Genomic DNA, 27,412 nt, shown 5'->3' with positions numbered 1-27,412 from the left:
AGGATTATGCAAAGTTGGATGCAATCACAAGTGGATATGGAATTTTTGGTTGAATCAATGAGCAACACATTTTCCAAGCAATAAAACAGTCTACTAAAACCAAAGCTGAGGCTCAATCGTACTTCTTAGTACTAAGTGCTTAGGTTTAAGCACAACTGCTTCCCTTCTGGGTGGGGATAATTTTCATTCACTGACAATTATGGATGTGTTTTAAAGCTTGACACTGTGTGACTTGCTAGATTGGAATTGGACATAAATGTAAAAAATCAGCCAAAGAAAAACTGAAGTGATTAATGGCATAAATACCATGCTTCGTCTAACTTCAGAATCCCACATCATAGCACCTAAGAACTAAAATGTGACTCAGTCAACATTTGGGACCCCACGCACACAAAACTGTGACCCTGAATATCCTGCCCACCACTGCCATCTACATAGGTAGAAATACCTAACCTTTCCAGAACTCTCTAGATCTTCAAGTTCTACCTACTTCTCGATTTCTTCTCATGCCATAATGAAGTGATAACAATTTCTTTAAAAAAAAAAAAGTAAAATAAAAGTTTAAAGCTGCTTGCTTTTCTCCATATTGAGGACCTTTCTTCAACAGCCTGATGGCAAGACCATTCAAGGTAGCCGCCTAGCTTCTAGGCTCGATTTCATTGCTGCCTCTGTTTCTAAGTGCTCAGATTCCCTTTCCCTTAGATATCCTCAGACTAAAGACAGATTAGAAACAGATTTTATGCTTTTGAGACAAGTACTTTAAGTGGAAGCACACGATGCAAAAGATGAGTAACATCCCCTTTACCATCACCAACTACCTCCCTTCCACTTTGGAAGCAATTCAGTGTTGGCCCAGACTGTACTCCAACCACAGCCACCAAAACAAGATTCTCTCAGGACCTGGAATTTGGCATCTCTTCCGCTATATCTGCATAGCAATGGCTGCTAAAGCAGACGTAAGTCTGTATCACTCTCTGGTAGCTAAGAGCCTAAATTTCACATCTGTCTTCCCTTAGGTGGAATTTACTGATCCCAGACCTTGATCCTAGGAACTAACTTGATCCGTCAAAAAGCATCAAGTTTTGCATTAATCTTATCTCCACTGCTTGGTCTGTCTTGCTCTGGATCTAGCATCCTCATGCCTCAATTTCAATAGAAAGTTTGTGTATACAACTGCACAGCGATCAAACCCCCAGTGCTGGTCATCTGAACAGTTGTCCCTCCTCCACTGACTATATTGCGTGGATCTCCACTGCTCAGCCCGGGAACACAGGCACCTAGTGAATCACCGTGTGCTCACCTAGTGAATCCCACTGCGCATGATTTAGCTCCAGGTCCTCAAAGTTTTCATGCATGTTATTTCCCATACTGCAATTCCCTAAAGATGTCAAAAGCAAATCCTGCCATTATCCTTTGTGCAGACTACAGGTAAGCAGGACAGGAGAATGCTCCTAATTTTCAGGCCATTTGAAATTAGGTTTGCAGTATCTTTCCAGGCAGAGCTGAATCTCAGTTGCCTGCAATTTTCTCTTAGAGCTAATTGATTCCTGAAGATATAAAATCTTATATGGCAAACTGACTAACCCTTACCATAGTGAGTACTAATTGCTTGGACTCTCAAAATAGCTTACAAGAATAATACATGCTAACCACACATACCAAAACATAGCAATATTAGTCAGTGTTCCAAGCATGTTAATTACCCTGCGTGTGTGTGTGTGTATTACAATGCTCAAAAAAATTATTTTTAAATAATCAAGCCACAGAATGGAGGCTGAGATCACGAGTCTGGGTTACAAGAAGAGCCTGGGTTAAAGCAACAAAATTTAAAATGGAAATTCTGAGATAGCTTCCATTCCCAATTCCACAAGTTTTATTTTGTTTATGAAATAACTAATTCAGTGGCTGAAAAAATATTTGAAAGATTTTCTTGAAAAGAAAAAGTGAAGTCCTATATTTCATATTTCCTCAGCTGTCAGAAACTAGCAGCACTAAGAGCCCGTGAAAACACCAAACATGAAAGTAATGGATAAAGTAGCAGATGCAGCTTTTACTTAATGTGATAATTCCTCTCTTTGAAAAGGCATACTACTAAAACAGCAGGAGAGAATTCTTTTTTAAGAATCCACCTTCCGATCATTAAAGCAGATTGTCAAAGCCTGGGCAGGACCAGTGGCTTGCATAGCAATCTCCTAAAACCTTTTCACTGCAGAGTGGACTCATGACTAATTGTAGACAACTACAGTCAGGTGAGACAAGTCACAAACATGTTTACCATTTCCCCAAGTCCACATCTGTTCTACAGAACATGGGATGTACACTGGCGATCTAGTCAAGAAAATGCTTGCGAGATCCAAAGAAAAAGAGTTTCAAACCCCCAAAGAAACAGAGGTGTAGGTGTTCTATTAAAAGGGGAGCATTTACTAAAAGGCTTCTGGGTTTCCAAACAAGGTTTCAAAAGGAGGAACAGTGTGAATGTGATAGTCTCAATTAAGAAAACTGAGAAATAAATATATAAAACATTTAGAAGAAACACAGTTAGAATTGAGATAAAATAATCCTCCTGGAGAAGTCCCATTTTCCTTCCCTTCTCCCCCATACACACTTTGGGAACAAAAGCTCCTAATAGTCCATGGGAAAGGGAAACATTTTTTCCAATGTCTTTTGCAACAGGCAGAGAGAATGTTCTGTCCTTTAGGGTGAGCATTTTGTTCAGTCAAGGAGCACTGGGCTAATAGATATGACGGTGGAGGGTTTTTGTAACATCACTGTTATATAACATTGATTTTTGTAGATTGTTAGCAGCAATAGAGCTGCATTGGACAATGTGAGGTCAGCTCTCAAAATAATATGGTATGATAGGCCAAGTGTATTCTGGCTTGATTTGCACCAGGGACTAGTATAGACTATCTCACTGCAGTGCAGCCATTCCCAAACCAAACTGATGAAGTCAAAGATGCTCCTGAGTTCCAGAAGTGGGGGAAGAAACCCTGTGTTTTCCAAGAGTGTCAGCTCCTGGTATTTAATGAATAGTGTATTGTAATGCAGAATTTAAATTAAACGCGTACCAGGAAGGGATTTTTGGGTTTTGTTTATTTCTACATCTCAATGGGAGTCAACGTACAGAAAACATGATACAATGAGTTCAGCATGTGGGGGTAATCATGTAGTTAGGCGGCGATGTTTAATCTAGTTGAGGCCAGTAATCTCTGGATGTTGATGTGCAGTGTCATGTGCTGCCTTTTAGCATTTCCACATGGGCGATCTGTTACTTTGCAGCATTAGAATCTGCATTTGATTTCTTACTTTCTTATCTGACTCCACAGGGATTCGGTAAATCCAGCAGTAATTTACAACTGCCATTCTCTTTGGGCTTTGACACATACTCAGTCAAGGATTAAAATCAGGCTTCTAAAGCAGTTACCACTTGCAGGCATCTGCCCTGCCCTTCTCACAGAGATTGCCAGTGCCACCACCCTAAGCCTGAAAACCCAGTGAAGCTACTCCTGAACATCTCCAGCCTGTTTATTAAGGTAGATCCTTCGGTACATAGATCCACTTTGAATTTAATGCTTAGCTGAGAACGGCAGCAGTGCAGAAGCTGATTCATAAATCATGCAGCCAATCTTTGTCAGACGTCGGGCAACAACTTGGGCAGCACCCATCTAAGCCATCTGATTTTATTCTGCTGCTTCATGTGAATGAACCCTTGGACTTCAATGTTAACAAGTTAGTAAATGACAATCCTTCCAAAAGCTATTGTTCAGAACAACGGGGCTACTTCAGATGCTTTACAGACTATTATTTTACTGAGTGCTTTACAGACTCTCAGTTTTTGTTGGTTACTATTTTTTTTAGCTTTTTCAAAATTTTCACAACTGCAAATGAAGCAGAAATGAGGGTTTGCTGCACATCCTCCTTTGAACCCCAATAAGAAGTGGGTTCAGTCACTGTCTCCACATTGGAAAATCTCTCTCTTGCAGATACTTGGGTGCAATTATATAGCAAACTCAGAAGTATTATATAACAAATTATGTAGGCTCTTATTTACATGTTTTTATTATACAGAGTGAACAAAGTAGTTGTTGATTTTAAATGATAAACTTTTATTCTGAATATACTGTTTTTGCACAAGAATTAACACAACAGTTCCAGGATTATAAACTTTTTATAACATTATTGTACAAATTTTTACAAAAAATTATTTTTCCAGGCTTGTCAAGTTCCACAAAAGTGTCAAGAGAACACAAGAAAAGGGAGAAAGACCTGCTTGCCTTGTTAGAGCAATCAAGCCTTTTTTTGCAGAAACGCACACTGAGCATTTCAATAAAAATATCCCAGAAAGCATGGTCCAGACATTCCATACAACACAAGAAGAGAAGACAGCTTTGTCAGATCACATCGCAATTTCATGGCATCTGAACAAGACAGTATCCCTTTAGCCTCAGTGAAATTATTTCTTCAAGATGATGTTTTTATTTTAAACCATAAACAGGACAGATGCAACTAGCTGGGAAGAGGGTGAGGCTAACTTTTCAAAACTCTTGAATTGTTTTCAGACACTTTGTTTTAATCTTTTTACAGTAGTGTACAATGAGTATTAACAATATTAACATTGTGGTATGAACAAAAATTAATAAATCTGACCTTTGTTAAAGGCTTGGATGTCTGATGAAGCTAGGGTAAAATATATCCTAAGGAAGGAGTTATTAAGATTTCACCTTCAGGCAACATTCCAAAAACACCCAAGTGTGTTGCAGTGCCTTGTAGGCATTAATATACTTCTTAATAACCAGTGTGCTAGCATTTGAATTTTTAGGACCAGTGGGACTGAAGTTATGTTTTGAAATTAAGACATACTAAACATGCTTTCTGAGCTTAACTGTTAATGGGAACAAAAGGTCTTAATGTCTCTTCAGTGATACCGAAAAACCACAGCAAGTAACACTTGGGTTGCAAAGGTCACTTAAAAGGGATACCGCCTATTTGAACCCGGTAAGGCCAGTTTTTAAGTTAGTAAAAGGAATATTATAGGAAAACTTACAAATGGCAGCAACACTGTTTTTTGTCAAGTTAAGCAGTAAAGCCTCAAGCATTAGAAACATGAAAAAGATCATACTAAAGTCTTAAAGGTATAGGACCTAAAAATCTTGTCAATCAAACCTGCTATGTCATGTTAAAAACTTGTTAAAAAATATGGACCACGGTCAGTGTTTTGGCAGTAATGCTGGTTTTTTAAATGAAAAACTAGAAAGAAACCTTTCATGTTAAGTCCTCAGATCATGTTTTGCACAGTAACATGCTGTAACTACTTTAATGGTGGTTATTTGTCAGACATACAATAGGCTGCATGACTTCTGTGTAAACTGAAACAGTCCCAACAGTTCCCTTAGTGCTATTGAAAGGATCTGAGCAAATATCAACAGAGCTTTTTATCTGGCTTTTAAAAAAAACCCACTTTTTACAACATACTGTAATTTGAAAATGTCTCAATTTAAAGCCTAGGATCAAGTTTCTTCTCCCACAGACAAGAGAAGATGACTATCATGCATTATGTGAGAGTAAGGATACTCTTCTGCATGAGAACATGTATTTATTCATGCAAGTCATTTCTAACAGACTGGTATTCACATTTTGAGATAGCTAAAGTTCACATTGCATTTTTCTATCTGTGTTTTATAATTTGCAGATATCTAGGTAGTGCATTTTAAAAAATCTTGACCATCACATGGATATAATCAAAATACATATTGCTTTCTATAAAAAGAAGCCAAAATTTCATTTTTTCCTTTTTAAAGTATTGAGTTCTATGGGGACAGTAATAAGCCCTTCTGGGAGAGCCAGATCCTGAGTTTTCTATCAGATGGGTATAATGGCTGGAAGGCTAAGTGTTTATACACAAACATGTTTCTTCAGGTCATATAGAGGGGCAAAAGAGAGGAACAAAGGACATTTCCCTCTCTGGATAACCCAAGAAGGCTAATGTGTCTGCACAGCATGGGCTTCTCCCTCCTTTTCTATTTGAGCACTCTAAGGGAAGTGGGATGAGAGCAAAAGCTATGGTTGTTTTCTGCGGCAGCATGGCTTTGTGGCATCTTTCTTTCTGCCTACAGACTCTAATCAAACTTTTATTAAGTAACTCAAAACATGGCCTACCAGTGTAAGCAAATTATTGCAAAAGGTTAAATAATGTAACTTTTCCATGAAGGGTTTCTTTTGGGAAGCTAAGTGAAAACTATAGAGAACTTAATATACTGACATCTTTCAAGAAATTAAAAGAACAAAATGCAAACTAATATGTACTTTAAGTAATCTTAGAGTAAAAGCTATGAGTGTAGTAAGTATTGGCCTAATCCTACAAAACTTGTTCCTCCCATAAAATTCCAATTGACCATGTTAAGGAAAAATACAGGATGCAGTCTCAGCATTAGAAAGACTCAAACCTATTTTTTATCAGGTGGTAACTGGTGATAGGGTGAAGAGAAGTGCAGTAATATGACTGGAAGGAAGAGTTCCAAGATTATCTTCACCCACACTATCAAAATTAGCTCACCTTCCCTGAGCAGGACCTGAAGTCATCCAACACAGTTAACTATACTTTTAACCCCATTACTTTACTAGAGATATTTTTTTTAAAAAGCTAAATCTGATCACTGAACAAAAGGTCAGGTTTTATTTTTTTCCACTCACTGTATTCCCAAACAGGAGAAAATACATAGCCGGAGCCAAGGTACATGAGAAAAACAACGAACCAGCCATGGGTACAACTACAGTAGACATCTGATCTTTTAAGCCATGCCATGGCTTTCAGTAGCTTCTTCAGTTTTCATAGGAAATTAATGCATGCCCAATTACGTCTTTAAGCTTTTGGCATGATCAAAATTATGTCAATCAATTGCCAGCATATACATACCAATGCTTTGCATTTTCGTATTTTTTGAACAAACTAGTGTATTGTGCCATGTTAATATTTGCATATTGCAGTTGTTAGCAGAATTGTACAATACCAGCAGAGTCGCACATTCATTGATTTAGCTGTCTTGCAATACTGTCTAGTTCTGAAAACTAGGAAAAAAGCGCAAATCATATTTTGCACCAACACTATGCTACACTGTAATATTGTAATTTACGGCACCAATCTGTATCACCAATGAGGTTGTATAAAAACAACTTCTAAAATTATTATTCACAATCAAGTATCAATGTGCATACATATAGATTCAAGGCTCCCCATTTGTTTAGATTTTTTCTAATCTCAAAAACCAGGACATTTTGCTGTTAAATAAGCTATTTTCAATAATAAATAGCAACAGCAGACGTTTTAATATTATGGGTGTTTTTATATGAAGGAAGCAAAGGGGGAACCTGATATGAACCTTGGAGAACATATACTTCCAAAAATAAATGTGTTAAATCTGATTTTTATGTACTTAAAATAGCTGTACACAGGTTTTCATGTGAGATCACTATTCTGTAAAAAATCCAACTCAACCCTTTTGTTACGATAGCTAAATTTACCCTATTTTCTCAGCTTTTTCATTGCACAGTATATTCAGAGCTCTGTTTCATAATATAATATAAGATGATTTGATTGCAACACATTGCAATGTTCAGTCTCTCACACAATAAAAGAATCACTCAGTTACCTTTTCAATGGACTATACTCTACCATCAAAGAAAACAAACTGAAAAACAGTAACATAGCATCATCATCATGCAAAATACCTTTGGAAACCAATGTTCAAATATCACAAAGACATTTTTTATTCACAAGCATTTTTGTTTGAGCTTTTGAAGGATACCACTAGCTTTATATATAACTGCATTGTGAAAAGGAGGTGACTATTACATGGAAATTAACATTTTTCTGACAGAAAATGACACCAAGTTTAAGATGAGAATCACTTTTTAGTTAAACTCTCAAGCACCTTTATATTTTTAAAACCAGAAGTTTCCTTCCTTCCTTCTTTCCTTCCTTCCTTCTTTCCTTCCTTCCTTCCAACTAACAATTTATCAACCTACCAAAACTTAGCTGGCTACATGATTCATTTTGAACTTCTGATGAAGATTAGCCAATATTTTCTTTTTACTCAACTAGTCTGGACAAAACTGATGTTCAAAGCAGCCATCATGGTGCTAGTAATGTATACTAGGGATTATGTTTTCTTGTTTTTTTAAAATAACTGTTCATGTAGAAGAATATAAATCTTCAAGATATCCAAAGCTTAAAAGAAATGAAAATCATATGCATAAGCTATTGTCAGGGGAGCCCTTTTACATGAAGTCATCAAGATTACAAGAACAAACAAACAAACAAAAAAATAATAATCTTAGATTCCCCAATGGAGCACATACAGAATTATGTTCGGATGGCATAGATGATGCAGCATTCACACACGTTTAAGGATCCGACACTCCAACATGCAGCCACCGTGGGTGCCTTTTTGAGTCTCACAACGAGTGATAACCAGACACAAGCACTGCTGTTCTGCTGCTGTCTGAATAGCTGACCCTTTTTAAAATGAAACTGAGGCTATCGTTTTGGCCAGGTCTTGATTAAGTTATGCAGGTTTTGGTTTAGCAAGGTCATAACTGGCAGTGTCTGCTGCCAGATAACAGCCAAAGCAGGATGAACTGAATTCCTACCATAGACCACAGTGATGGACTCAGACCAGAGACACCACCGCAGTCGGCTGAATCTTCCTGTTGACAAGAAAATAAGAAATAATTTAACATTAATTACAATTAAATTTCCTGAAAAGTATTTTACATTTTAGTCGTCAACATTTTGAACTATACTTGAGGCATCCTTTTTGGTCTTATAGATGTTCTTTTGCCTAAAATAACAGCAAAATAATTCCTGGAAGTTTGTCTGATTTTTGATACAAAGAGAGGCATTACTACATTAACTATAAGCATGGGAGGTTTAAATACTTACAAGGCTTACTGCAGTCACTTATGAACTAGATGGGATAATGGGACACTAACGCAATCAAACAAGAAATGCTATGGGATATACCTGGGGGCCCCAGTAAACTACATCTATACTCCTTAAAATTACATCATCTTGGACATTTTGAGTATCGCTTTGTTGTGAAGAAAGATGGAAGAACAGACAACTTTTCCATATTAGAAAACAAATACCAGAATATGTTCATGTCCATTTCATCAACATGATCTCATATTAAAAGGAATATGCTCTGCAGGTGAAGATATGATCAAAGAGAATGAAAATCCTTTCTCTGTCGCTGGCACTGTATTCAAGTATGAGAACCAACTTTTCTATTGGCTTTTTGTACATTCTTGGTGCAATCTGTAGAGAAGACACCCTCGAGTTTGAGGGCTCGCTCTGAGCTGCACTGCTCTGTCATGCATCAGTGGACCCAAGCATTATGCCACAGAGCAATCACACCTCTTTTCCTCATTCTTTACCATTAGTTGCTGTTATTTAGTCCCTCTTTGGCTATAATGCATAATATCTTTCACATTATGGACTTACTCATTACTCTGGCTGAAATACATTTGATACCTCTTCTGGAGTCTATAACATCTTTACCTTTTTGTTTCTCAGGACTGATACAACCTATGTTTAGCTGCCTAAAACACCAGGACAATGTTCCAGCCATCCCCTGCACTGCTCTGTCCACTGAGTCTGAGATTCATGGGTAGCTCTGAAAGCTGAAAATATTTGGTCGTCTTCTTGTTTTCACTATATTCTGTACTTATAGTATAAAAAGACACTTTCCATTTTCCAAGAGACCCCAAGCCTCCAAGGACAAGGCAACAGTGTAGGTGGGAAGGGAATTAGGTATATTAGGAATTGAGGAAATTTCTTGGACAGGAGGAACGTGCAGGGAAGGACAGACTGCACCTTAACAGTAACAAAGCCCGGCTGCTGGCACCGAAATTAAAAAAGTTTTAGAACAGAAAGGAGAGGAAAAAGCTAATGAGCATGGAACAGCTCCCAGTTCACACTGACATGCCACTGAGGCATATGTAATTAATATTCAATGTGCCTCAGAAAAGGCTGGGGGGTTGAGGATAAAAAGTACAATTAGGATAAATAAGGAAAGGTCATTAAAACACTTTTAATTTACTGGCACATCTTTAAGCAAATCTTTCAACTGCTTCTACACCAATGCTAGCAACATAAAATTAATATGGAGTAATGAAGACAAGTCATTGATGAGCCATCCCAAAATAACACACATATCAGAAACCTGGTGGAAGGAGAATAATCAGTAGGACAGAGCATTGTCAGGCTACCAACTTTGTGAGAATGGTAGTGTAGGGCATACAGCAGAAGGGTAGTATGTAAAGGATAATACAAAGTGTAATAGCCTACAAGTATTACAGGAAAAGGAAAGTGTGATGGAATCTCCACGGCTAAGAAATTTCAGAGTCTAATAATAAATATGTAATACTAGGATTGCACTGCTGGCCACCTGATCAAAGTGACAATATCAATCATGAAATGTTATGTGAGATTAGAGAAGCCACATATAGACAGGATTGATACCTTATAAAAAAAGAGATGTAGAGATCACATTTTTGGATATGACAAATGACTGCCTTTGGAACAATCAGTCTTTGAATCTTTAGTGGTGCATGGGGCGCTCTTCAAAATTATTAGTAGAGAGCTGCTCTGTACAGCTCTAGTAGCTCTGTAGACCACAGTGCAATAGGATTTAGCATTGTTGAGTGAGAGATCAGGCCGAACAAATCCAAATCAACAGATACCAATTTCAAGAAAGGGAACTACGTGAAAATTACCAAAAGCAGTTAAAAAAACCCAAACAACCCCAAAACCAAGAAAACAGAAAGAAAACCTGAACAAACAAACAAAAACAGAAAGCAGGAAAAAAACTAGAAGCATCATCTCAAAAAGTGAGTTCTTCACAAGGATCTAGAAAAATATTTAGAAATATTGCATTAAATATCTAGGTAAAATGAATGCCACAATTAGAACAACCAACCATTCACCCCCTCCCCCCAAAAAACAACCCCAAAACAAATGAAAAAACACCACCCCTCAAAAAAACAACCAAAAAACCAAATGACAAACCAAACCCAAAACCCCAGAGAAATACCCCTACATGAATCAGTAGGGAAATTAAGTACACTGTCATAGGGAAAAGGTCAGTATTTAAGAAATCAAGTTTACTCAAATGGGCAAGAACAGGAAAGCACATAAAAATGGCAGATTAGATATAAACAGGGAATTAGGAGGGCTGATAAAGAATTTTTTATGACCTCCCTGCAAAATATGCTGAAAATGATAGTAGAAAGTTTTGAAGAAATCAAAAGCATGAAGCCAAATATGGAGTTAGGGCAACTGCTTGATAACAGACGTGTAAAGAGGGAACTTGGTGATTACAGGGCATAGCAAAGGACTTCAATGAGTTCTTTGTGTCAGTTTTAAGGGGTGAAGACTTTAACGAGATTCCTACCACACTCAATGCATTCTTTAAAGCAGAGAGGTCAGGAATCAGAATCAGTTTGGAATAAATATATGGAAAATCAGATAAAGCAGACAAATTAGACTCAATACGTCATCAGGAATTATAGCATTCACCAACAGTCTCCTTTAGAAATGTGAGTGTAAAAAAACCAAACAAAATGAAAACCAGCATTCAAGTTCTTCAGAAAAAAAAGAGGGGAAAAAAAAAAATCATTCTGTCCTAAAGCAAATAGCTCACGTTAGCTGCCATTCTTTATCAATAGTAGCCATTTTCAGACATGTCTGTCATCTGTTAGCTTTATAATTTAGTTCTATAATTCTGGCTTAGGTTTTTTTTTAGTTGATTGCACTCTACAAGTTCAAAATTCCTAAGGTTTCCGGTCAACAAGTCAGTCATAAGTGAACTCTGCTGTACCAGATTTGGAGTAGGATGCTAAGATTTGAAGATGCACTGAACTTTCTCGTTTATTTAGTTTGGCTCTGTCACTTTTTGCATCTGCATTGTGTCTTGTCATGTAGCTTTATTTCTATTCAAAACACCTAAAAATAACCCTGTTGCTTCTTTCTCACAGTGAGTACCATCAGGAACAGAATTATCAGTAAAGGTTTTTTCTCACATGAATTCAGTGAATAGTACTCAGTCTTACCTCGTGGTATTTAAGATTCTTATCACTGAAATTACTTAGAAGAGTCATCGTTGAAGAACTAGTCTAAAGTAAAGCACGAGGTTTAAAATTTTCCAACAGAGGGGAGATGTTTGGAGAGTAAGTAAGAAGTAAATTGAAGGTCTTAAAGAAAATTGTGCTTAATAGGAAGGGGAAAACATCATTGTAGTGAAAATGGCATCCAGTATGGATACAGAATAGATGGACATCCACATATAGAATTATACAATACTCAGCTTTCATGTCACTTCTGCATTAGACCAAATACTGGGTAAATTATGTTGATGAATTAGGCCTGCCACTATATGTACTTGAAAAAAACCCTCCATTCTGTTGCCCATTTCTATTTGCTGTTTGAGATTTTTTTTTTTAAAAACTACATCACAATTTATATGCATTGCTTTTACATTCAACAGCTACACTATGGAATCATACAATCATCAAATCGTTTAGGTTGGAAAAGACCTTTAAGACCATGAAGTCCAACCATTAACCTAACACTACCAAGACCACCACTAAACCAGTTAAGGGTAGAGTAATAATTAATTTCATGTTTCCTGGCTTGGTGGCTGGATTATTTTTTAATAAGTAAAACTAGGAATCATTAAATATTCCTATTGGATTGAAAAGAAATATTGTAATATGTTTTACTCTCTCCTAAGACTACACAGAGCTGTTTTTAAAGGATTCACAACTTTGCAATGGTGGAGAATGTCTTGGAAGCCTCATGCAGGAGAGACATCTTTTTATTATGAATGACAGAGTTAAGCTGCACTACACAAAGGTATACAAGGTTTATACACATATTTCAAGGTTGGTGAGATTTTAACCTCATATTGATCAAAGTCACATTGAATTTCTGAGGTTTGTAGAACAATTTACAGTGGTAAACCAGCAGTTCTGCCAAGAATAATTTCTAAATATTCTTTCTGGAATCAGTTATTCTTTTGTGTCCTAAGAGACAAAAATAGTAGTGGCAAAGAAGGTACAGTAAATCTTATCTAAATTACTGTTTCCTCCCCAACATTGCACATTGTAATTTTCTTGTGTGCTTTAACTGTTGTGAAAATTACAAGAAATGTAAAAAAAAAAAAAAAGAAAAAGGAGAAAGTCTGATTACACGCTGATTTACATAAATTCAAAAAATCAAGAGTTTTACGGAAATGAGTGGGATCCCATCCTTAATTGGAACCAGACTGAGCAAAACATTAGTTTTGAATGGTCTTCAAAATGTCTTTTTTGCAAACACTTCCACTATCCCTGAGCTTTAAGAAAACTTCTCAACTGTTTCCTGTAAATGTTATTTTTGAGATTTCTTATGAAATTTCTTATAACAAATTATATAGCATCATTTTATCTTATCTTTACCTTATCTTATCTTTACCTCTGCCACTGCAATTAGACACTGAACTATTTTTAAGCAATTTCACTGTAATTTTCCAGCCCATTACATTAGTCACTACTCCATTAGTCACACCGAAAACCTGAATAACCAACAGATCAGTTGGGGATGTCCTCTCTTTGTTGTCTTCAAAATAATATTCTGTATATTATTTCACTTTGAAGAGAGAAAGAATTGGAAAAAAAATTGAAGAAATTGGAAAGAATCCTCTTTAGCCAGTTTCATTTCATCAGAAGTGTATCAGAAATTTCTTGCATTAATAAGTCATATGTCAAATTTCCTTGCATGCTTGAGGTAGAGAAGCATCAAATCCAAATGTCATCTCCTTCATGTCATGCCTGACTATGATAACTCTAGAGAGGGTTATTTTACAACATCACACACTATGAAAATTATTCAGCACTTGCAGAATGGAAATGAATGCTTTTATAAACCCATATATTCATTGTTAAGTATCAAACCCACTTATTCATTGATCTCTCTCTCTCTCTCAACATTTCCTCGAAGGCAGTGCCAGTCCAAAATTTTAAAGACATACATGGAAATATAAAGACATAAATATACACATACATGTCTAAGTTTATAAACATACTTGTTTCTCCTTTAGCAGTACACTGTAACTATTTAATGTACTAAAACCTTAATCATTTATCAGAACCCGTTGTGCTACACTGACTATAAAAAGGATAAAACAACAGTATCTGCCAAAGAGCTGCTAATCTGGCCTTTGGTATCAACTGGTTACCTCAAAGTTATACTTTCTATAAGCATACATTTTAAATGCTTCATATTGCATGGAGAACACTTTTGCTTTTATTCAAGAGTCATTTCAAGTTCCAATGCATGCATGGTCTTTCATAAATTTTGTGTTACCCTCCTTTGTCTGGACTACCACACAAAGCTGTCAAAGCTGTACAGCTACCCACACACAGATCAGGGATACAGTTGTCTGGGCTGCTAATCACCTTCAAAGCTCCCACTGACATCCCTTGAAGCTGATGGAAATAAGACATTCCCAGAAGTGGCTAAAAACTTGTAGAGTTCTTCTCTTTACTCTCAGACATGGGAAACAAAAACTGTGTGCATGTACAAAGTAAAAGCACGCTACTCAAGGGGGTGATAAAGAGTATTTTGTTATCCTTGATGAAAAAAACCCACCAACTATGTTATTGAACCTGATCAGCTGGTTTGTATCTGTGTTGGCTTCAGTGATTTTAATAAAACTACACAGATTAATGTCCCGTGAGAACCCATATCCAAAATCACAAAGTTATTAAAAACAGGATGGATGAACAAAATTATCTTTATAACTTTCTGCTGACAAAAGACTATCAGCTAAAATTGTATTTTGTGGGTTTCTCAGTATTTTGTTTTGCTTTATTGAGCAGAAAGACCATTTTGGACATACAGAATTCAGCTCAAGGTGAGTCTCTGCTGTTTTATGTACACTGGACAGTACCTTTTTAATTAAAATAAGGTTACTTGCAGAGCAAATTGCATGAGTAAGAACATGAGATGTTAATCTTCTGAGATGTTAATCTTCTAGATTTTAATGTGAAATACCACTGACTTGGGGGAAGGGACTTTCACCCTTCCTTACAACCTTCAGCCATGGCTGTGCAAGTTCGTGTGTTTCCTAGAAATTAGATCATTTAAATACAGAATAGGAAACTTCAAAATTCCTCAAATACAGCTGTTAAACAGAAATTTAAGCTTTTTTTCCCCTAATATTTCACTAATTGAACCTTCCCCCAATTATAAAAAGAATATAAATTATTGAGAAAATCAGTGTTCTGAATTGTTGCAATTGTCAATATTTTACTACACTAACTCTGAAAAATTACCTCTAAGCTTCCATTTCTTCCTCTCAGTTGGCTTTACTTTGATAGATATGTGAGTATCTCCCTCTAGTGGTTTTCCGAGGAATAATATTGATCAGATCCCGCCCCTCCCAGTGTACAAGGTCATGAATTTTATTCTCTTTAGATCAGCAGTTCTCTTGCATATGTGTCACTAGCACAGCAGTGTACACTCTCACACCATCAAATGCAACACAGTCTAAAATTGCAAGGCTTTTGTTATGAACCCCAGCGTCTACACTAGGTTAACATGCAGGACTTATGTATCCATGTATTTCATTAGAAGAAAAAACACACCTTCTGCTGTAATTAGGCAATGAATATGTTTAGGTTACAAAAAATTAAAAAGTAAAAATATGATTTTACTGATTGATAGTTTAACCAAATTGATGCATACTATTACCTTCCATCATTAACATTGTGTTAATTTGAATGCAGTGAAAAATCCTTAATTCTTCTCAATAGCAACACTTACTCTTACACAGAGCACTCATCCTTGCTGTCCCTAAGTACAGCTTTATTTTCACAGGTATTATAGTCTCTTCTCATTACTTTGTACCTTTGTTTGTGCAGAAAAATTTCTTCTTCTGTTTCATTTTAACAGGGACAAGGGAAAAATGTTTTGAAGGGAATGACACTGACTCAGTTGGTACATGTGCAATCTCAAAGAACCGACCATATAAACCCAACAGGTTCCTGTGTCTTTGTATTTGCTATGGGAGGGGCCCTTGTGTCTGTAACTGTGATTTATAAGGCTCCAGACAGGGTTTTTTTCATATTTAATTTCCCTTAATATTGTAATAGTAATTTGCTCCAGATTGTTGCTTTTGGGACTCACTTCATTCTGTTTTCTTTTGTATGCTTAGTAAGTAAAAAAATTTTTTAAGCCAAGAACAGAACAAAAATTAGAGAAAGTAACTGACCATCCACACCACATGAAAACTTGCAGAAAAATGAAGATAGGAGCAGACGTCATGGCAGAGGCACGACTCGTTGTGCATATAGGCTGATCCTATTAATAACGGGCAAAGTAGCAAGTAGAGGAAAGGAAAGAAAACACAGAAAAAAAGACATACAAGATGAGATATCATGCAGATTGCTGGCAGTTAGCAGAGTTAATGTGAAAGCATCCACCCAAGAGCAACAGATTCACAGCAAATTTTGCAAATAAACTTAACCAAAACAATCCACTGTTACAAAACACATGACTTACACACTGATTAGCACATCAAGCTAGTGAGCAAGAGTTGTACTTTCACACACAATTGTATCAGGAGGATTTGGAATATCTACAATGGCCAAATAGCTTTTGGATGGTTTTTCAACTTTGTTTAACTTTTGTTGGCCAGTAAGACTTCCTTTTTAAAATAAAACTTGGTTACTAGAAAAATGCATTGAATACCAACTGTCTGGACTTTTTAACACTACTGACATCTCAGTAATTGTGCCTCATTAAAGAAAAGCAGAGAATATACTGGAACAAAACTTGGTATACAGCAGTTATAGCCAACTAACTGCACTAGTTTTGGACAATCTTTCCTTTGCAGAAATGGGATGAGGCATTACGAGTGCATTTTAAAAACATTTATTTTATATAATGGCAGGTACTTCCCTGTTCAGTACTTTTTGTCTTGAAATTTATTCTGAACAATTTGAATTCAGCATTTTATCTTTCATACAGTATTTTGAAAGGTAAGACAGAGAGTATATTCAAAATAATTTATATATGTGGCACAGTTACAATTTTTCTCCTTCAAAACTGTAATGTATACAATACAAGGAGTACTAAACAGCATAGTTTTGCTGATTTCAGTAAAGCAATGCACTTTTATACCTGTTAAGAATATGACCTACGGTCAATACGCATTTGCAGAATTTCTAAGAGGAACAACATCCGAAACCAGATATAATGTTTTTAATCATTTAACAACAACTTAAATAATATTTGGAAACACTAATATAAAAATACTACTTCTAAGCCAGGCTTATCGTCTATTTGTGAAAGCCATAGAAGAACTGAATTTCACTGTACAGAGACCATCAGTTTTATGCTCGCTGATAGGGGTTTTTTTTTTTTAGTGGAAATCATGTGTGAAAGTGCAATGGTTATAGGAAAGGCAGATAAGAAAGCAGCTGCTAATTTTATGTTAATCATGGGATACTTGAAATAGAGTGGCTATGGTCTATAGCGAACAGTATGTTTAGTGATAGATAGGTTACCAGGCACCAAGGTACATTTAAACGTAGTTTTCACTGCTCTTCTAAAACAGCTCTACAATTGCTTTTAAAGACAGTCCTAAAGTCTTACAAGTTCAATTTTACCTGTTTGGCTTCATCAAAACAGACATCAGGACCCTTTCTGTATCTAGGTTGTTTGACCATTTCACAAGGATTTGGCCCTTCATCTGTTTCTTCAGTTAAGGAGCATGACTGTTTTTCGTGCATCGTGCATTAGGAGGATTAACATTCTGGTTTTACTTTCATGGGAGAAGTTTTGCACTAATTCAGATAGTACTTAAATAAACATCAACAGTCACAGTTCCTTGTTTAAGTTAAAGAAAACCCAACCAAACCAACCCTCCAGATAAATCAAAATCAAATATCCTTTTTTTGTTTTACTTTACTTGCTTCAATCAAGAAAATAAATATCCTGCATGACTTTTTAAAACCAGTACTTCCAGAAGTGTTACACAAAATAAAAATAAAACCTGAGGTTTTTTAAGATTTTCTGTATTGCTTTTATTACCATTGCATAAATGTTACAGAAAATATTTGATAAAGCAGTAAACTTCCAATGGTGCTGGCTGGTTATAGCATATGTTACCATTGAGTTACTCTGCTAAAATGATGATGCACAGTAAAAGTGAGGAAGCCTGTTTGGAAAAGTAATGCTATATACAGGCTGAAAATTGCAGTGAAGGCCTATAAGAACTACTGGTTTTATTATGTGTACACCTATATCACCCCAACTATCACAGACAAGATCATCCCACTGTAGGCTTCAATAGTGAATGACAGAAAACGTAATCAGATCTCGTTAGCATTTCAGTCATGAAGGGAGACAGAGAAACGCTGTCCAAACTAGCAGCGGAACAGCAGGATAGAAATGAGAGCAGTGACATGTTATTAATTAGCTAGCTGTAAACATGAGGTAATGTTTTAGCTTATGTTTCTGAAATCTGTAATTGCTGATATTTAAGTGTAAATACTATACTCCACATTTGCCACAGGCTAACAAGGGACACAAGTCATTGCAGCATACTTGAAAGGCATGGATATGGTAAACTGCAGAACCATCTTCTGTTGAAACCTGCTTATATTACCATTCAGTATGTTAAGCCTTTTTTATTCCACTGTTGGTAGTGTACACATTAAAGTGAAGCTAGAGTGTTTTAAAAAAATTAAGCACCAAAACTTTACTTATCTTAGTAGCTCTAACTTATACTTGAAGCAATCCTATTCATGCACTACTGCAAAGTACTACAGCAGCTTCATTGCAACGAGTAGAGATGCCCAATGGAAAAGAAGGCAAGAGGATGGGGAATTTAGTTCTACAGATCTACATCTGTCTTCATTCAGATGTTATCAGACTCACCTCCCCTTTCCTCTGCCAGGGCCCAGCTGAAAGGGAAGTTGAAACGTAGAAATATTCTAAAACACCATGTGCACAAGCAAGGCTGTACCAGCCAGAAGGAAGCAAAGTCTAATAATAACCATCTGAATAGCACCCAAAGGTCATTCTGTCTGCTTGTGTGATGTTATGCTACATCTGCATTTCACAATGTACCTTAGTTATAGAAAAGAGAGAATAGCTTAGTACTGCACAGTTGGAACAAAAATAAAATAGTTCATTTAGTCAATACAAGCCCACCCAGCTGCTCTGGCTACCATTTGAGGTCATTTACTGCTTTCTAGAAGGCTCGGGCCCCACAGGGAAATGCAAGTCATGTGCCCATTTCCCATCAAACGTGCTTCATTTTCTACAGCGATTGCTGTCTATAAATTCAGACAGTGGCAACAGTTAATCAAATTGCCATGGACTGGAGCCAATTAGAATATTAGGCTGTGTTTACATAGTTCTGTGATGACATGGATATTGCTTCCACCCCAATGTAACTTCCTTTTCAGCCCAAGCGTAGATGGAATTCCAGTTTTATTAATGTGGCAATGAACATATTGCTTGTGCCAAAGAAACACAATCATCTCTACCACCATCTGCTTTTGTTTCATGAATGGGAGAGGCTGTCTCCACTAACTTCCTGACATGGACAAAGGTATTACTAATTGTTTTCCATATTCTGTCATAATAATCCAAATTATGATTTGATTTACCATCTCTGGCATACTATCCTCAAGCATATATAGCAGAGAAAAATTGAGATGAATTTCTCCTGGCCTAGAATATGTGTATGTTGGTTTTATATATTTCCATTACCATCACCTACAGGTATCTACTGGAGTGAACAGGCTAAAGGCATAGAGATTAGCATGAAGGTGGTTGTAAATTAGAACAACCTTTCACATGCTTTTAATTTTAATGCATGTGTTGCAAGGACTCTGCTTAGCACGTATGCCACCTATGTCTCCAGCCAGCTCTTAAGAAATTCTATACTAGCAGCTGCATAAACTCTAGCCTTTGATGATTAAAGCACTTTCCACAAGAAGTAAGCAGGTGTCATTGGCACTGAGCACACACTAAAGTGCCTCCATCACTTCACCTCAGTGTTGCAGGCATCAGTGCAGCATCCCAAGATTTCATGACCAAATACCCTTAAATTGGTGTTGCCCTTTTTTGTTATTTCTCTAGACAGGCATACCCTTGTCTTTCCTACAGGCTAAACAAACCCAGGACTCTCAGGCTCCCCTTGCGGGTCCTGTGCTCCAGATGCCAACCACATTGGTGGCCCTTCACTGGACTTCCTCCAGTATGTCAGTGTGGTACTGGGGTGCCCCAAACTGTACAGAGCACTCCAGATGTGGTCACACTAGTGCTGAAGAGACGGGATGGATCAATTCTCCTAACCTGCTGACTACACTCTTGCTGACATAGCCCAGGATGTGACTGGCCCTCTTTATTGCAAGGCACAGCACCAACTGATGTTCAACTTCTCGTCTGTCATGATCCTCAAGTCCTCTTCTGCAAAGCTGTTTCTAGTCACTCCACCCCGAGCCTGTCCAGCTGCATGTCATTATTCCGTCCTGGATCCAAAACTTTGCATCTGCCTTTTGGAAACTTCATTAAGTTCCTGTGAGCCCATTTCCGTTTAGGTCCTCACAGATAACAGCTTTGCTCTCTACCTCAGTGACTGCTTCCTCAGATGATTTGTGATATCATCCACAAATATCTGTTGCTTCAAGTACTCCAATGGCAACCATGCTACTAATATGTACATAAATAGGCCATTTTTTTCCAACTATATTCCAGTATATCATAGCCAAAAATCAATCCACACTACTAAATAACATGATTTTAAAGGATACCCGGCTTCTCTGCTTGCATCAGTGGCTTTGGGTCACAGGAGCGGCACAGCAGTTGGCTGTCACTAATAATGAATACTAGATTGGTGTTTGAAATCTTCTCTGCATGATAAAGTCTGGAAAAAAAGCCAACAAAAACCTATGTTTAAATGAAGCAAGGAAATCTGTATTTGAGAAGGACACACGGTATTGGAATAAAAGTAATCCAACTTCACAGATTCAGTCTGCCTGCTACTGTTTATCTTTTCCATTAATGAACAGCAAGAAACATTTATCACAAATTTTGTAATCTTTTCGACATTTCCGTGGTTCCCCTTTTCAACTACACTTATTAGTGGAAAAAATGGAAAAGAGCATAAAATGACCTTAATTGTGTTAATAGCTAGCTCTGTACTGCTACAACAGTAGCTGTACTGAGAAATAAAATCAATTCAGCATCAATTCTTCCCCTAGCAAGACTGAGAAAACTCCCAAACACAAAAACAAACAAATAAACAAAACCCCAGCACTAAACTTGTCTGTAAGAAAGGTGAAAAAGAGGTTTAAGGTATGCGTGCTGTGTACTGGAAGTGTATTTGCTGTATTTTTATGTACATATAATTCCACAAAAGGCCTTTAAGTTAGTAGGGTCATTCTCAATTTATAAATAATTGAATAGGTAGCATTATACCTTTAAGCTATAGATACTACACTTCATGCCTTACATATTGAAGGTAAGGTTATTTCTGGATTTTTCAAAGGTAATTTTCATGTACAGTTTAAAGTTACTGAAAAGGCAGACAGACCTTCAAAAAAGCAGAGAAAATAATCTTAATATTTCTTAGTCATTAATGAAATATACTCTGCCTGGCAAAGAGGTAAATTCAGGACAAACTAACAGGTTAATTGCTTTTAGTGAATTCTAAATACATTTTCATACACATATAAAATAGCAAGCAAGTCTTTTCATATAGGTGTTTACCACTCTATATAAGCAGAGTTTTATTACTTAGGTGTGAATTGATTGGATTACTTCTGAAACTCCACAGATGATGTGTTTGTACCATTGATTTGGTACAATAGGAGGACAAAATACCTGTTAATTAAATAACTGATGTTGTGATTACACATCTGGTTGTTTTAACCAGCTTAAATTGTCCTTTCATACTCATCCCCACACTGTGGCACTATTTTTGCAATATTAGCATAATAATTTCTGTGGTTGTTGCTAAGTAAACTGAACTAAAGAACTCTCTGAAAACTCTCCAGATTAAAAAAAAACACAACCAAAAACCAAACCAAAAAACCCTACAATAACCAAAACCAAAAAACCCAGCTTAATGAATTCTCTGCACAACAAGGTACCACGCAAGCCCATACTAGCAGCATGGTGGAGGAAGTATGGAAGTGGCAAAAAAGTCTGCGTGTTTTGGGTGTATTCACATTCTCCAATGTCCTCTATCTTTCTTTCTTGGCTTGAAATATTGTCTTCAAGGAGTTTGAAATCTGGCTGTTAATTTTAATTTCTAAGACATTTTCAGAAGCTCCTAATGTATACAAACTTTCAACCCAGCAGGCTTTTGTATAAAACACAGAACTAGGTCCAAGTTGCTATGTTTCTTGAGTATCCAATTTTTTTAACATAACAGTAAACGTCATCTTGAACAGGCACGTGGAGCCTGAAGAGTAATTCTTTTAATCACAAAAGAAACCAGCTTGGTTTGCTTAATAAGAGCCACAGCTCTTAAATCATGAGCACTATTGTCTAGAAGGTAAATTTGAAGATAAATTGCATAATCTTGTTGACCATTAAAAATTCCAATACATAACCAGATTAAAGAAAATTATCTCCTTCTGAATATTGCAGAACACCTTTAAGTTCACATAGTAAATTAAAAGAAAACAAATTGTAACAGAGATAGAAATACAATTTTCATGGAGCATATACAGATTATAAAACAAACACTTGACTAAAATATGTCTATAATTCTTTAAATTCTAAAGAAATACAAAGAGTATGCAATTCATCGTTTTACTGCCTGTATACTTCTTTGTCTTGCTTATGTAAGTTTGGTGTAAGCATTCCAAAATATATTTTTCTCTTATAACAGTGTCATTATCTTTTGTAAAATAAATGAATATCCAAAAGTTGTTATTTATATTGAAGAAATTTTACCTGGAGCAGTTTATACAGTCTACTATCCCACCAAAGGATTTATCGTCATTTTCAAAGAAATACTGAGTTTGCTCAGTGATACAGCTTGTTTTAGGCAGGGCGGCACTGAAATCATCATCTTCCATATCAGCTGACAGAAAGAAGAAAATAAATAAATAAACAATGACATTTTAAAGTCACAGACGCAATGGGGAGATCCAAATATGGCCCCCAGCCTAGATTCTTACCTGCTACTTCACTCAAAGTTGACTCTTTAACATTCTCTTGACTTACCTGCTTCAAGGAAACGTGGAAAAGTCAAGCTCAAAAACAGCTGCTGTAAGATAGACCTGAACATAGAAAGACAATGCATATTTATTAAAGGCTCTTTATCTTCTTTGTATTTTAATGGATCCTTAAAAACTACTCAAATAAGAGTTACTAACAACAAAATCATTATGGCTTATTAACTTTTACCAGTTATTAAAGCTGTGTTTCTTTAAACCTTACAGTTTGACTCTGTTTTTCTTTTCACACTTTCTCCCCGATCTTCTTTCACACTAATCTGTTATTCTGCTGTTGAGATTTGCTATCATTTGTGCCCATAACTCACAAAATGGAAATGTTATTATGCCATCCATGTCCTCCTTTTATACCTCTGTGGGAGGTGGAAGAGGCATGTTGGCATTCCTCTAACACTTAAACCAACCAGAACTCCTTTTGAACACACTCAGGGAAAATGCTCCTGAATTACATACTTGACACTGATTAAGGTTCATTAAATTGCTGAGAAAGAGACAAACACTGGAATATTACAAGTATATCATAAAAATCATTACTGTAGCAGTGGACTTTTAAAATCATCTCTATTCCTGCTCTTGCGGTATGGAATATATTTTCCTCCTAGATGCTGCCGAAACACTTGGGCTTAAAGAACTCCATTTATTTCAGATTATTTTTCTTCACATATTTTTCCTACTTTATTTACTTGAAGCAAGTACCAGCTTGCCACATGCACAGCCCCCTTGTCCTCTACCAACCTGTCAAAATAGGAATCGCAACAGTTCCATTCCTTGACTCCCTGCTTCTGCTTAAACCTTCCTAAGTTGTAGTTCCCTGTCATCATGTTTTAGGTTTGCTTCTACGTACAAATATGACCTGACCTCTCCTCATCTCGTTCTGTTCTAACACTTGTTCTGCAGAGAGAAGGGACTGTGTAATTTTATTCAACCTCCAAGATTTTTTTTCCTCTTCTCCTTATCCAGTGCGATCCATGTGTAAAGAGACTGAATCTGCCTGCCACCTTTCCAGTGGAGGCACTGCCTGAAGGACCTCTGGATTCACATCCACAGCTTTGTGCCTTGAATCATCAGATGGACAGCACACCAACCATCATGGATGAGAAGAGACCTGATGCCATTCAACAGTGATGAAATTTGCTGACAGAAAATAGTAATCCTTCATACAGGCTTACCACAGAATTTACAGGGAACAGAGTGAAAAAGGCAGCCTGGGAGAACTGTAAAATCTTCTGAGTTAAAAGAGCATGAAGGAGAAACCATACGTACTCTTTTAACTAAATGTTTATAAATTTTGAAAATTATCACTTGCACCTTTATCCCACATTGTTGCCTGAAACACTATAGTTTTCTTTAATAACCTGGTTTCTCTTATTTCCCTGCATTTCCTTTTGCCAGGTGCCTCACTGAATCCATTTTTGGTGAGCCCTTTTCACTCTGCTTGCTTAATGGCCTTCTCTGCCTGCTTCTGACCTAGATTCCATTAAAAACATGTCCATAGAAAGTACTTTCAAGTGGTGCTTTCAAGTTAAACATCCCACAAAATAAACCTCAGGTCTAAATTGAGTCCAGACCACTGAGTCTGATTTGAACACTGATAAACTAAAGTTTCTCTGTTTGAGAAGAGCTCAAGTTTCTCTTCTGGATTATTGCCCATCTCCAGTTTTTGAGGTTTGCTGTTGTCCAAGAAAACTGAGATTTTTGCTGTTGCAAATGTAACCAACAATAAAAACCAACATACAATCTTCACAGTGCTATCCATGAGAAAATGATTATATGTTTGTTCAGCTGCTATATATTTTAACTCTCAGCTTCATAAGGTAGGTAATTTATTCCAGCTTGATAATTATTACAAAAAAAATAAGCATCATGAAACTTTAGAAAAAGGAACAGTTTCCAAGGGTGCAATCACACCAATGCAAAACTATCACATCAGTCCCAATTACTTATCCCAATGTGGTGCTGGAGGACGTAGCTGATAGGGGTGTTTATCTACATGGCTCTGAAATAGGTAAAATTGTTTCTGTGGCTATTAGAATAATGCACAAACCAAAGCCAAAAGAAAAGAAAGCTCCTAAAAGGATCTTTAGTTTTAAAACGTATCCAGTATTCTGATTGTGAAAGATAAACTTAATTACTGGTGCAATCCTGCCTCTCAAGGTCTGTCCCAAAACTCCGCAACAGTCCAAATATAACAACTTTTCCCCACAGGTGTAGAAAATGCTAGGACAATGACTATAGAATTATCAAAAATGCTTTATATATACTTGCTTCCTTGAAATAGTTCAGTAGGGCTTTTCACATTCTGTTTCAAGGAACCAACTAATAACTATCGTGAGAACCTTTAACTGAACTGTGCCATCAGATAACATATTGGTTATCCTGCAGTCTGAAGCAAGACTTCTTTACATTTTGTAATGGAGAAGCTTCATGCAGTTTTGTAAAATGATTCACTGAACAACAAACATTGATTTTCTTAAGCCGTCTTGCTAGAAAAAGGGAGAGATGATATTCTGAAACAGGGAACCAAGTGATCAATAATTCTAAATGTAATAATTTCATCTGAACCTTCACACCTGTCAATCAGACTTAGACCATTAATCCCAACTCTGCTTCCCAAAGCGGGTTTTGTAGAGTCAGAACACACAATCATAAAACAAGATTACTACAAGAGTAGTTTTAAATTCTCCAAGGAGTTTGGAGACATAGCTAAGAATTTTCACCATGAGAAACTGCAGAAACAAAGGTTCAGAGCAGTTTTATGGAGGGGAGGGGAGGGGAAGACTGAGCAGTCTCAACCTACTGAATAATTCTAGTTTGGACATACAGATTTCCTACACACTTGCACGTACCAGGCAGCTGCCGAAGCCCACCATCCTAGATGCAAAATATCTGTTATCGTAGGCTGGGGAAAAAAACAACAGAGATTACGTTATTTGTATAAACACCTGCAGACTTTTAAGGGAATGTCAGTCAAAGCACAAGGGACTACTGACCACATAAGCAGAACGAAGTCCAGCTCCTTGCTTTGGTTCTTCTTCAGGATCACAGACCGATTGATAGTCATACGACTTGTTAAAGGCATACAGGGACATGTTGATCAGGTTTCGCATCAGGCCAGGATCAATTTCACCAAAGAATCTTCCAATCTGATGAAGGAGAATATCTGGAGATAAGTTAAAGTATTCCCAAGTATTTTTCTCATAAAAAAGTGAACAGTTCTGACTTCTCTCCCACCCCGCCCCATTTTTTCCTCTACACAATTCATCCAGTCTTGCTGCTTATGTATTTATTTCTTTGTTTGACTATTTCTCTCCTAAAAGCTTGTTTGGAGAACTCCAGTTACACAGTAAATACACTATCAATGAGACCACCCTGCTTGGGAAAGAACAAGAGGAATACGAGAAAGGAAGTGTATGGACACCATACTACTTGCCCTCACCATCATGGGTCCATCAGCAGCCTACCAGCCTAAGGGCAGAGCACAAAAAATGCAACTTGGTAGAGGTCTGGCATCTTGAACCATAAATAAGTCTGTGAAAAATAACTGGAATTTCTGATATGGCAATTTTTTTGTGATTCAGAAATGTTTTTCAATTTCTGACCCATTCTTTCAAACTCTGATAGGCATGATATACAAAAATAAAAGAAAGATTATATTCTTAGGGTGAGCTGAGAGTGAAATGCTATTTTTTTCTCATAAAACTTCTCCCTATCTTGTTTCATGTACTGTACTTAAAAAAACACATACCTGTTGTGTATATTCATCCCGATTTGACATCAAAAGAAATCCACCATCATCAAGGATAACACAGTCCACATGCTATTATAAGAAAGTAAAATATGTTTTGCAGGAAGGATTTGTCAAGAGAACACTCTGTAAGAAACTATTTTTTATTCAACACTTCAGAAGTATCTTCAAATCTATGTGGCTCAGACTAAATCACAACCCCATAGCCAAGGGCCAATATTAAGCTATTATAAGTAGCATTATCAGTATTATAAAAGTTTGTACAGATCAAAGGGTTATTTGTGGCTTAATTTCATAAAAGTTGTTTTGTAAATTCTTATTTGCTCAATACTTTGTTAGCTCTGAGAGTGCTATATCCTTATT

The 27,412-nt window shown here is 36.7% G+C and overlaps 1 protein-coding gene across 6 annotated transcripts in view; it reads right to left on the bottom strand.

Annotated features, from left to right (window-relative positions):
- Window positions 1-8,586: 8,586 nt before the first annotated feature.
- CACNA2D1 (calcium voltage-gated channel auxiliary subunit alpha2delta 1) overlaps window positions 8,587-27,412 on the bottom strand; it is a 451,440-nt gene continuing 432,614 nt past the window's right edge. For 3 of the 6 annotated variants that reach the window (XM_075713027.1, XM_075713021.1, XM_075712994.1), the window contains 8 exons: window positions 27,050-27,121; window positions 26,295-26,447; window positions 26,151-26,203; window positions 23,294-23,349; window positions 23,021-23,150; window positions 20,869-20,981; window positions 17,710-17,792; window positions 8,587-8,703 (listed from right to left, as the gene is read on the bottom strand). In XM_075713027.1, coding sequence (XP_075569142.1) covers window positions 8,587-8,703; window positions 17,710-17,792; window positions 20,869-20,981; window positions 23,021-23,150; window positions 23,294-23,349; window positions 26,151-26,203; window positions 26,295-26,447; window positions 27,050-27,121 — 777 coding nt within the window. Of the gene's footprint in view, window positions 8,704-16,249; window positions 16,400-17,709; window positions 17,793-20,868; window positions 20,982-23,020; window positions 23,151-23,293; window positions 23,350-26,150; window positions 26,204-26,294; window positions 26,448-27,049; window positions 27,122-27,412 lie in introns of those variants that run through there. The other 3 variants (XM_075713002.1, XM_075713014.1, XM_075713008.1) reach the window with 2 other exon arrangements.

The sequence above is a fragment of the Pelecanus crispus genome, chromosome 1 (genome assembly GCF_030463565.1).
Source record: "Pelecanus crispus isolate bPelCri1 chromosome 1, bPelCri1.pri, whole genome shotgun sequence".
Taxonomy (NCBI): Eukaryota; Metazoa; Chordata; class Aves; order Pelecaniformes; family Pelecanidae; genus Pelecanus; species Pelecanus crispus.
Note: the sequence above shows the minus strand (reverse complement) of the source record. Positions and strands in the feature narration are given on the sequence as shown.